At 38.6% G+C, this 12,083-nt stretch overlaps 1 protein-coding gene across 4 annotated transcripts in view; it reads right to left on the reverse strand.

The window, feature by feature from the left end:
* The window catches only part of LOC147256967 (glutamate receptor 2-like), a 106,746-nt gene that overhangs the window by 42,538 nt on the left and 52,125 nt on the right, over nucleotides 1-12,083 (reverse strand). For all 4 annotated transcript variants that reach the window (XM_086210681.1, XM_086210680.1, XM_086210679.1 and 1 more), the window contains exons 11-14: nucleotides 11,665-11,728; nucleotides 10,485-10,627; nucleotides 8,436-8,651; nucleotides 7,701-7,855 (exon numbers count right to left, since the gene is read on the reverse strand). In XM_086210681.1, coding sequence (XP_086066807.1) covers nucleotides 7,701-7,855; nucleotides 8,436-8,651; nucleotides 10,485-10,627; nucleotides 11,665-11,728 — 578 coding nt within the window. The remainder of the gene's footprint in view (nucleotides 1-7,700; nucleotides 7,856-8,435; nucleotides 8,652-10,484; nucleotides 10,628-11,664; nucleotides 11,729-12,083) is intronic.

The following is a 12,083-nucleotide window of genomic DNA, read 5'->3' on the forward strand; positions in this document are numbered from 1 at the left end:
TAAAACCACTGCTCCAGCAAACCAACCCAATAAAACTATTAAATGTGGTTTGCTAAAAATTCGATCTCTCCCATCCAAGCCTCTCCTAGTGAATGATTTAATTATAAATCACCAAATTGATGTATTAACTTACTGACACTAAAATGGCTCTTTTATTATGTCTTTTATAAATATATGTATGTATTGTTTTTTTGCTCTTATCTGGACCTTTGAGTCTGTAAAAAAGTTATTATTATTATTATTATTGAAACCTGGGTCCAGCAAAATGAATATGTTAGTTTAAATGAATCTCCCCCTCCTAGTTACATTAACTACCATGTACCTCATAACACTGGCCGAGGAGGAGTAGCTGCAATTAAACCCAGTCTGCTTATTAACCCTCGACCTAACAGTTCATATAACTCATTTGAAAGCCTTACTGTCAGCTTTTCCCACCCAGACTGGAAAGCAGATTAACCACTCTTACTTGCTGTGGTGTATCTTCCTCCTGCACCATATTCTGACTTCTTTGAAGAATTCCCTGACTTTCTGTCAAACTTTGCATTGAATTCAGAAAAAGTCATCAGAGTGGGTGACTTTAACATCCATGTGGACATCGATGATGATTGTCTGGCCACTGCATTTAAGTCACTATTGGATTCAGTTCGCTTCTCTCAGAGGGTAAACAAACCCACTCACACTTTTAATCATATCCTTGATTTAGTACTTACTTCTGGAATAGCTGACCGCATCACAGTTCTTCCTCAAAACCCCATCTTGTCTGATCACTCCTTAATTAAATTTGAATTATCTTAACAAATTATATCCTGCCTGGGAAAAAAATCTCACTTCAGTAGATGTTTATCTGACACTGCTGTTTCTAGATTTAAGGAGCTTATTCCAGCAGAACTTGCTGCCACATCTTGTAGTAATATAATGGGCATTTATGCTGATTTCACCCCCACACAGGCAGACCATCTTGTGGATAGCACTGCAGCAGCACTCCTTGGGAGACTTGATGCCGTAGCTCCCCTGAAAAAGAAGGTTATCAACCAGAAAAGAATAGCTCCCTGGTACAGCCCAAACCTGCGTACTTTGAAACAGAAGACCAGACACCTGGAAAGGAAAACACATTCCAGCGAGCATGAGGAAGACCATCAAGCCCGGAAGGATAGTTTATTAATATATAAAAAAGAACTCTGTAATGCTAGAAGCACTTACTTCTCATCCCTAATAGAAAAGAATAAAAACAACCCAAGCGTCTTCTTCAACACTGTGGCCTGGCTAACCAAGAACCATCGTGCTGTTGAGCCATGCACCCCCCAACTCTCAGCAGTAACGACTTCCTAACTTTCTTTACCAAAAAGATTGTGAATATTACAACAAAGATTGCCAGTAATGGAGCACAGATTACAGTACCCATGGAAGCACCTCCCAGACTTGGTGCATACTTGGACAGTGTCTCCCCATCGACCTGTCAGACTTAACTTCTGCAATTACTTCCTCCAAGTCAGCCACTTGATTGAACCAAATCAGTCTTTCCATAGTCACAGGTTACGTGCCACAGGCCTTTAAGGTGGCTGTCATTAACCCTTTACTTAAAAAACCTTCTCTTGACCCAGATGTATTAGCCAACTACAGGCCAAGATCCTCGAGAAGATTGTCCTGGAGCAGCTACACGAACACCTGCACAGCAACCAGCCCAAACAGGTGCATGCATTTATCACTTCAAATACTCTCGAAAGAGTCTCCAGCTGGTCCAGAACGCTGCAGCGAGGGTTTTGACTGGGGTTAAGAGAGATCACATCCCTCCCACTTTAGCCTCTCTCCACTGGCTTCCTGTAGGATTTAGAATCGACTTCAAAATCCTTCTGCTGACTTATAAGGCTCTTAATGATAAAGCTCCATCCTATTTGAACGAACTCATTATTCCTTACTGTCCCACCAGAGTACTCCGCTCCCAGAATGCAGGTCTGTTAGTGACTCCCAGTATCTCTAAAAACAGACTGGGAGGTAGAGCCTTCAGTTACCGGGCTCCTTTACTGTGGAACCAGCTCTCTCCATGGGTCAGAGAGGCAGACACTCTAACTACATTTAAGTCCAGGCTTAAGACCTTCCTCTATGGTAGAGCTTCAGTTAGGGCTGGTTCAGGTAGCTCTGAACCATTGATAGCTATGCTGCTATAGGCTTAGACTGCTGGGGGACATATCTGGTTACATGGAGCCCTCTCCTCTCCTCTCCTCTCCTCTCCTCTCCTCTCCTCTCCTCTCCTCTCCGCACACATTTACTGTCATAATCATTACCTGTTGCACTTTTTTGGCGTAGTTTGGCCTTGGTGTCTTGCAGTCTCTGTGTTTCCACAGATCCACCAGAGCTCCATCTCTCTGCACCAATCGCCTGCATTGCCCCCCTACCCCCCTTTTCCCCTGCTGTTAAACCAGCCTACACTCCCCTCCTATGAACCAGTCTGCCATCCAGTCCTCCCATCAAGCTGGCTCGATCTCCCTGCCTCCGTTGCCTATCAGAAGCTTCCTTCTTCAGCTGTTATTAACATTTCCATGTTTCCCACATTTTGTATTTTAAACTGTTTTCTTGTCTGTAACAACATCTATTGCACGTCTGTCCATCTTGGGTGAGGGATCCCTCCTCTGTTGCTCACCCTGAGGTTTCTCCGATTTTTCCCTCTTAAAAGGGTTTTCTATGGAGTTTTTCCTCAGTCAATGTGAGGATCTAAGGGCAGAGGATGTTGTTATGAGCCATGCCAAGTATATATGCCAAGTAAAGCCCTTTAACTGTTAGTAAAAACGGGCTATACAAATAAAATTGCCTTGCCTTGCCTGAGAAACTAAACACACATTTTCAAAATGGTCTAAGCTGGATCTAATGTTTTTTGTCAGGGTTGCTGATATCCTGTGGCAGCCAAACTGGATTGTGTTTTTTTCACAACCTAAAAATATCTCATATATTCTGTGATGGATTGGGTTTATGCTTTGGCCTGTTATTGAAAAGATAGGGTGATTCATTTGAGAAAAGTATGATCATTTTGTCTACGCATGGAAGCCTTTCTCGATAACTAAGTCATAACAAAAATAACTAAATTATAACAAAATATGTCATGAACAAATAACATGCCTTAATTAATATTGTGTGCAACAGCATTTTATTGTTTCATTGGTGAGAGGGGCAGGGATGGTTGAATAACGGTGTGAGAATGAGCCTGCTAAATTCAGCAAATATCCCTTGCAGTTGAAGGCAACTGACCATGTATTTTTCTTTGTCTTTTGTTTTGTTTTGACCATTTTCTATCAGAAGCAAAAAAAGTAGTGAAAAAAGGTTTTAGTGTGCATGATAGTTCCACTGCTTAAATATTCACTTTTTTCAAAGACTTTGTTCAGCCAAGCTTCAGTCTAGGTCACTGAAACATCCTATTGGATCTATACAGGGTTACTGCTGTAAAGTTTTAAAATAAGATAATCTTACTGATCATAACATTCTTGAATCTCTGTCTGAAATACTTGCACACTTAAAATGTAATAAAGAATAACCACAAACTGTTAATTCTGTCATTAACATCATGACAGATATATAAAGCCATTTTGAAGCCTGATTTTACCTGCAGCTTAATAACTACAAACCAGTTGTGTACATCCAGTGACTGAATTCTTTTGACCTATATGTAAAGATAATTTGGACTGACTTCACGTTAGGCATCCATACACACCAAAATATTGATTCACTTCAGCTGTGCCAGACCTTCAAACAAAATGACCCACGCTATCAGAAATTTGAGTGTTGAAAATCTCTGGTGTCAGACTAGCTATATCCTGACTAAAATATTTATAAAGCTAGAGCATATACGATCTATCATTTAAAGTTACTTTGGATTACCTACTTTTGAATTACTTCATATTCAACAGTGCACTTCCTTAGATCACCACCAATACACCTGGTTGACCTTACTGACCCTCAACTGACCCCTTGGACAACTTCAGTAATCAGTTTACTGATGTTCACCTGGAATAAAATGGAAACATATTGATACACAGTGCTATAGTGTTAATGGATATGGCTTGTCAGGATCTTTGACAATGTAAGAAAAATATTTTGGTTGGAGTTTGATAACAATTTGATTCAATCTTCAGCCCCTATTGTGAGGAGTATAATCAGCATAATTGATTATTCAATTGATTATTAAATGATAAATGTGCTGATCAAAGATGCTTTGGTGGTTGGATCTTGAAGTAGTTAACATGGATTTGTTAAGAACACTAGCTTTCAAATTCATCCCGGGCCACACTAAGAAAACCTAAAATTTAAGAGCACAAAACTGATGAAAGAATGGTTACATATGCGCATAATGTTGGACACTTCTGGTATAAGAGAAATGCCAGCTTATGGGTCTTTTCTCACTACTAGGGAGGGCCCCTGCAGAAATGTGGCATTGTAACCCTCCTCCCACCAACTGGGAACATAAAGGATGGCCAGACACATCCTTTGTTTTAGAAGTCACAATGTTCTGGGTTTAACTAATGTTCTTCTGTTCATATGTTTTTATGTGTTTGTGTTTGGATTACAACAAGATGCCATAAATATTAATGATAGAGAGTTACATCAGGATATTGTCGTTAAATGTGGATGATTTGATTAACCCTGTGAAGTGTCATAAAGTCATGGGCCAACTAAGGAAAGACAAGGCACAGATTATATATCTCCAAGAAACACATCTATCAAGGCAGGAAAATGAAAAACTGAAGAGACTTGGCTATAAAATAAATTTTAAAGCTCATTTCACCATAGATGTAAAAGAGGAGCTACTATACTCATTCCCAATTCTGTAAGATTCAAATGTACTACAGAAATCAGTGATAGGGAAGGAAGATACATAATCGTTAAAGGACGAGGCGTTGGTAAATGTTTATGCCCCATCTCATAGAGATAAAATGTTTTTTAAGACTCTGCTTGATAAGATAATTTTGGAAATGGAGAGCACAGTAATTTGTGGGGGGATTTTAATATTGTAATGAATAGTAATTTAGTACAACAAATAAATCCTCGTGGAACCGTCACCTTATTGTGGTGGAGGAGTTTGAGTGCCCTAAGGACCCTAGGAGCTATGCTGTAGGGGGCATTTTGACCCTGGTAGGGTCACACAAGGAAGACTGGTCCTAGGCAAAGGGCAAGACTGAGAGGAAGATCAAAGAGACTGTGTATCCAGCTCGGAGGGTTACCGGGGCCCTACCCTGGAGCCAGGCCTGGGGTAGGGGCCCGTGGGTGAGCATCTGGTGGCCGGGTCTTAGCCCTTGGGGTCCAGCCGGTGGACGGAAGGGTTGCTTCCCTGCGCCTTCAGGTCGGGCAATGGGTCCGGACTGTTGTCTGCACTTGTGCGCCAAACAGCAGTTCAGAGTACCAACCCTTTGGAGTACCCGGTAAGGGTGCTTGATGGCGCCCTGACTGGGGACTCCATTGTCCTACCGGGAGACTTCAATGCTCACATGGGCAGCCTCCCCAGAAAGTTCTATGCCAGGGTACTGGAGAGGAAGTTCAGGTCGAAAGTCGAAACTTCAGATCAAGAAGGAGCAATGTGGTTTTCGTACCCGTTGTGGAACCGTGGATCAACTCTTTATCTTTGCTAGGGTGCATGAAGGGGCATGAGAGTTTGTCCAACCAGACCACATATGTTTCGTGGATTTGGAGAAGGCTTACAACTGGGTCCCTAGGAGCACCCTGTGGGGGGTACTACAGGAGTATGGGGTAGATGACCCCTTACAAAGGGCCATTCAGTCTCTGGAAAACACATAATCGTGACTTTTTGCTGATGATGTTCTCTGTTACTTAGAGGACCCAGACAAGTTTCTTCCTGTTTTAACCAATCAATTACAGATGTGTGGTTTCTATTCAGGGTATAAATTGAATTTAACTAAAACACAGGCTCTAACAGTCAACTATAACCCCTCAAAACATATATAACAAATATATAATCTAAATTGGAGCTCCAAAAAGATAGACTACCTTGGGGTCACCTTAACAAGTGGAACTGATAAACCATATAAAGCAAATTATACAAAAGTAGATTGGGACATTAGAAATGATATTTAAAAGTGGGCTATACTTCCATGGCCCCTTTATTTATTTCAGTCACTACCAGTTGATATACCGTATAAAGGCAAGGCAAGGCAATTTTATTTGTATAGCCCGTTTTCACAAACAGTTTGTCTCAAAGGGCTTCACATGGCATCATAACAACATCCTCTGCCCTTAGACCCTCACATCGACTGAGGAATAAACAGGATAAACAGTTCAGAACTTGGGATAAAATCATTTCAAGGTTTATTTTGAATGGTAAAAGACCAAGAGCCAAATTTGAAACATTACGGATTGGGAAGCATTAAGGAGGTATGGCTCTACCAAACCTAAAACAATATTTCCATGCAGCACAGATTAAACCATTAATCTGCTGGTGTGCTAGGGATTATGAAGCAAAATGGAAAAACCTGGAATGATATGTACAAGAGCGTGAAATTCAAAGTCTCATTGCAGACTGAGAGACAACAATAGACCTGCTTGAAAAACTAAATATCATACCGCGATTTGCTTTAGAACTGTGGTTTAGTTTGGTAAGAAAATACAGACAAGAACAGTAGTTTAGACTACTTAGATGGATAGCCTATGATAAACATTTTACCCCAACTACTCTGGTCAAGAGGTTTAAACAGTGGATTCCTCATGGTATTACAGCATTATGTACAATTACAAAAGATGGAAAGGTCTTAAGTTTTGAGGATCTGAAACAAGATTACAGTTTAAACAATAAAGATCACTTCAGATATTTGCAGGTAAGGGATTATTTTAACAGAGAAATAAAGCATAGTGGGAATTTAGATGAAAAAGGAACAGTTAGAACAACAATTGAAGTTTACCTTACAAAGAAATACAGAATGATATCCACTATATATCAACATTTAATGGAGAAAAGAGGGAAAATGATATATAAAGCAAATGGGAGAAAGAATAAGGTATAAATATGTTGGTTGAATATTTTGGAAAACACAACAATTTACTACATCTTCATACACTGATGGAAGAATGTAATTTGATTTTTTTATTACACCCAATATTAGGAGTAATCATTTGTGTATACCAGAACCATGTTGGAGCCAATGTGGAGTAGTGAATGCAAATCACCCACATATATTTTGGCTTTGTACTGGAATTTTGCAATTTTGGGGAGATGTTCACATGATTATTGTCAAGATTCTAGACGATGATGTATCTAAATTGTGTACAGTGTTGTATTTTGGTTGTTTTGCAGCTGATACTATGTTAATGGAAGACCAATACTTGTTAAAAATCCTGTTGGCAGCCAGTAAAAAGGCTATTACAAGATGTTTAAACCTGAGCCACCAAAACAAGATGAATGGCTGGAAATTGTGGCTGAAATGTACCACATGGAGCAATTAACTGATAGAATAAGGACTCTAGAAGAAAAATGTCAAGTGAAATGGAAGAAATGGACATTTACATATCAGTGACAAGCCAAGAGAATGAATCAACAAACTTGTCATAGAAATTAACTGACTTTGTGGAGAATGAGCAATCCAGACCCTTTTATATGTTTTTGTTTTCATGTGTTTGTATGTTTACACTTGAAAATTAATCGAATATAAAATATAAAAAACTCGGAGACAGACCAGTTCTTACTGAATTCATAAAGAGTCATTTACCTTGGTGAGATATCACAACCTTGACGCATAAAAGCGCCGAGAGAGAACCAAAGGGAGTTGAAGATACCAAATTCATTGGTGGATTCAGTTGTCAGTGGCAACGCTCCATCCTCTGGCTCCTCAAGTGTCCATTCATAGGGACTGAATCTGGATACCTAAAAGATAATATGTTTAAGTTATTCTGTTTTTCTGATGCACTGTATGTACATGAAAACAAATTCCTTTACTTTTGGTAGGAAGGGATTCGTATTTATCAGCAGAAGCAGACACACAGGACTTTGTAAAGCTAAGTGTACGCATACAGCATGTAAGGCTGACTGAAGTTGTTGAAATCGTACAGTCTCACAGTCATGCTTGATTCTGGAGTAGCACCACATGGTATGGGCAATCCATATAAAAATTAAATGTTGCTCTTATGAAGTAAAGGGAACTTGAATAACTATTCCTAGGCCCAAAATTCCTGAAACCTCCCCTTGCTCTACTGGTTAGCATGGTTTAAATCCAAACAGGCCAAATTCCTAGCGATGGACTCTATATACTGGTCACACAAACCACCCCTATCTGATTATAACGAGCTGAGTCTCCTGAGTTATTGTATTTCAGAATGGAACAATTCAGATTTTCTTGCTCCAAATCAGTTATCTTTATTCAAGATCATCAGAAAAGGCTGACAAATACCAGCATAACAACAACAACAAAAGTAAAAAAAAAACAAAACAAAACAAGATCACTTACCAGAAAGAGTACAACACTGACACCTATGTAGGCAAATACGATGCACATCCAGATTTCATAGGCCAGTGGGTCCAGAAAGGAAAAAACTCCTGGTTTAGATTTCTGTGGCTTTTTGATCATTATGGAGATTCCCAAAGACATGAAGGGTTTTGAGAAATCTATCACCTCCTCCCGAACAAGAGTGATAGTCAGGGGAGCAACTGCAATGTCTGCTTTCTGTTACACAGAGACAGAGAAAGAACGTGTAATAGCCTCCTGTACGGTAGTCTGCATTCAGTTACATACAAGACAAATTGATCTACAAAAGTTTTTTTTTCAATGTTTGTTATGGAAACAATATTATATAAATAATAACAATAAATATTACCTTCTAAATTTTTTGTAAAAATAATACAGCACAAAATATCACAAACCACTTGTCAATATGTGAAGAGAATTCAGTTAAAACAGTTAATTATTATATAATAATATACAGGTGAGACAATATCAATATATTGCCATTCAAAACCAACACATGTCTGTACATATATCATATTTAATGATAAAGTAATATGACATAATGGCATTGAGTAGCCCAAGTTCGCAAATGAATCATTAAATTATTACTCTAACTAAGGCCCCAGGCAAAATGTTTTGGGAAATTCAGCATTTACAAAAAATGCTTAAGTAGAACAACATGAAAATCATCACACAGATACCCAGAAACTGGTTGTACAAATATGTTCTGGGTTTTGCTGCAAATTGCTGCAAACAACTTGATTATTTTATAGAATGTGGGGATTAGAATCAATGATATTTCTTTGCTACGAAATTATTAAAAATATTGTAGGGAAAGACAATGGAAATGACTAATGTATACATTTAAAACGTTTTTTTTTTTTTAAAGGGAAAAAACTTTCCCAATTGAAACAACTTCATGGCCATTTCATTACTGATGTCAAATTCTAACAGGTGCAGCGGACTGTACCATGAACTTCCTTGTTTTACGGTTTATGGTTAAGACTACAAAGTTTAAGTAAAATGCTGCTGCTGCTGATGATGATGATGATGTAGACACACAATAATTTTTAAATGTGTATGTTTTTAAATACCTCAAGTTTAAATATATCCTAAAATATAAAGTATAAGGATAAACACAAAGTAAAAAGATTTTTCAGAATGTTACTTCTCTCGAGCTCATCAGTCTTGATTAATGGACTTCACATTTCAGAAAGTAAGTATTTTACAGGTACAAGTCCCACATTTTGACATTCTCCAAAATGTAAAAATGACAGAATCATTTCACTTTGGCAATATATTGACAACTAGTTTCATTATACTAACAGGCATGGATGAAATGCCATTTTCTTTGTAACAGATCTCTCCTGTTTCTTTTTAAATGTAGTTATGGAAAGTAGGATTCGTAATTTTCTTTTAGTCAGCTCTTTCTTCCATTTTTACTGAAAGAGTAATGGATCGGTAAAGAAAACTCCATAATCCAATTGGCAGAATAATGATGATCATCATCATCATCATAGTAACTATAGTATTTGTGGAAATGAGAGAGTTCAAGCAAGGGAAGCATGGACAGAACAAACATGCTTCCTCATGATGAAAATTCTTCTTTTGCTTTAATATTTTGCAGAATAAGGATATTCTTATGTCATGTCATTCCATTACAGTTGTTTTCAGTGACGCCATTACAGTCATGGTGGCTTGCTCAAAACAAAACTCCTCCTCAATGATTGAGAAACTGACAATTATGTTAATTATTATATCACAGTATGTTGTTACTTTACACTCTACAAAAATAGGCTGCTGTCCTGTTTTTTTCCAGTCAGGTTGGTCCGGAGCCAGAAAACCATATTTTAACGGCATTCACTCAGTCCCTGAGCGGGCGCTAAGAAATATGCAGGCAGAAGAAACATTGTGAGTGGGTGACATCAATGATTTTTAACAGCCACTCAGATGATGTCTCAGTCAGAATGACTGGGATGACAGTTCAGCAACTTGTTTAGCTGCAAAATGACACTGTTAAAAAAAAATGTGTGTGCAGAAGTTTAATCTTACCCCATACACCAGCTCTCCAACCATCCCATTCCAGATTTTGGTCTCTGCATCTCTTGCTCCATATTTACCATCTCCCACAATCCTCAGCTGATAGCGTATACCGCAGTGTTTTGCAATCTCCGCAGCAAGGTCAACGCAGTAACCTATAAGGAAACAGATAATCAGCAGACAGATGAACACTTTTATATGCAATTTTATTCAAATTGCTGATTGCAAATTATTGACTGCACTCCATTAATGTGGTAATAATCTCTTCCCTCCCTGAATAAATGCTAAGAGGTCTCAAGAACTAATCTTCAAAATCCAATAAAATAATTTAATCAGGATATCCCTTTTGAAAATTATGAAAACTCCTTTGTACTCCGGCTTCTTCCCACCGTCCAAAGACATGCAATTGGGGACCAGGCTAATTGGATACTCTAAATTGACCGTAGGTATGAATGTGAGTGTGAATGGTTGTTTGTCTATATATGTTGGCCCTGCGATGGACTGGTGACCTGTCCAGGGTGAATCCCACCTCTCGCCTGTAGCAGATGGGATAGGCTCCAACCCCCCCGCAACCCTTAACAGGAATAAGCGGAAGTCGATGGATGGGTGGATGGATGGATGGATGGAAAACTCCTTGGTGTGATACAGACTTATTTTTTATAAAGTATATAATCATCAACAAATGTATTCGTTGTGGAGGCTGTATGATGATGATGGTGCTATGCTAGGCCGTGGCAAGATTGTTCACATTCGAACCGCAAACCTACACCACTGGGCCACGAAGCAGCTCTACTAGTTGGCAGTTAGGTTAAAGGCACTTGCACAGGGGCACCTCAGTGGTGGTAATAAAGGTAGAGCTTGAACAAACTTATCCTGCTGGTCATTGGGATTGAATTGCCACCTCTCCACTCACAAGCTTCGCTAACCTTCACATTACTGTCACTTTTGACTAGCTGTTCAATTCATTTGCTTTTATGGTCTTACAACTCAATATATAATGTTGTGGCAAAACAGCAGACACAAAATGACAATAGAGAATAGTGCATCAGAGAAAATCCTCATTCTCAAGAATAAAATGCTTGCAAATTTCTTTTAAATGGCAAGAGATGCGAGTGCAGAGTAAACAGAAAAAAGGTGATTTGGTGCATCTGCCCTATCTATTTATCAATCTAAGTATTAATGTATAATGTACCTTCATAACGGTCATTGTCTTGAAAAAGCTCAGCATTCTTCTTGAGCATCACATAAGGGGCTTCCTACACACAGGTGCATGCAAACACACATACACACACACACACACACACACACACAAAAACAACAACAACAACACACAGTAATGATATTTATTGGTTAATTAGTTATTTGAGTTATATACCTGTGTTTTGTTTTTTTAACAAGATATTATCTTAGCTTTTCAAAATTCATAGCCAACTGGCATCACACAAGGTATTAGCAGAATAATACATTCTAAGCCATTTTATATTTAATCTAATTCAATATAGAACAAAAACTGCTTCTTTCCTTCCATATGTTACGTTAGCAGGTACATGAGCTTAAGCAACAATCCACAAACATGAGCACTATGCCATTTGACACTGTTATATTATTGGT

This window comes from Aulostomus chinensis, chromosome 8 (genome assembly GCF_037954235.1).
Source record: "Aulostomus chinensis isolate RoL2024-O1b breed Wild chromosome 8, RoL_Achi_v1.0, whole genome shotgun sequence".
Taxonomy (NCBI): Eukaryota; Metazoa; Chordata; class Actinopteri; order Syngnathiformes; family Aulostomidae; genus Aulostomus; species Aulostomus chinensis.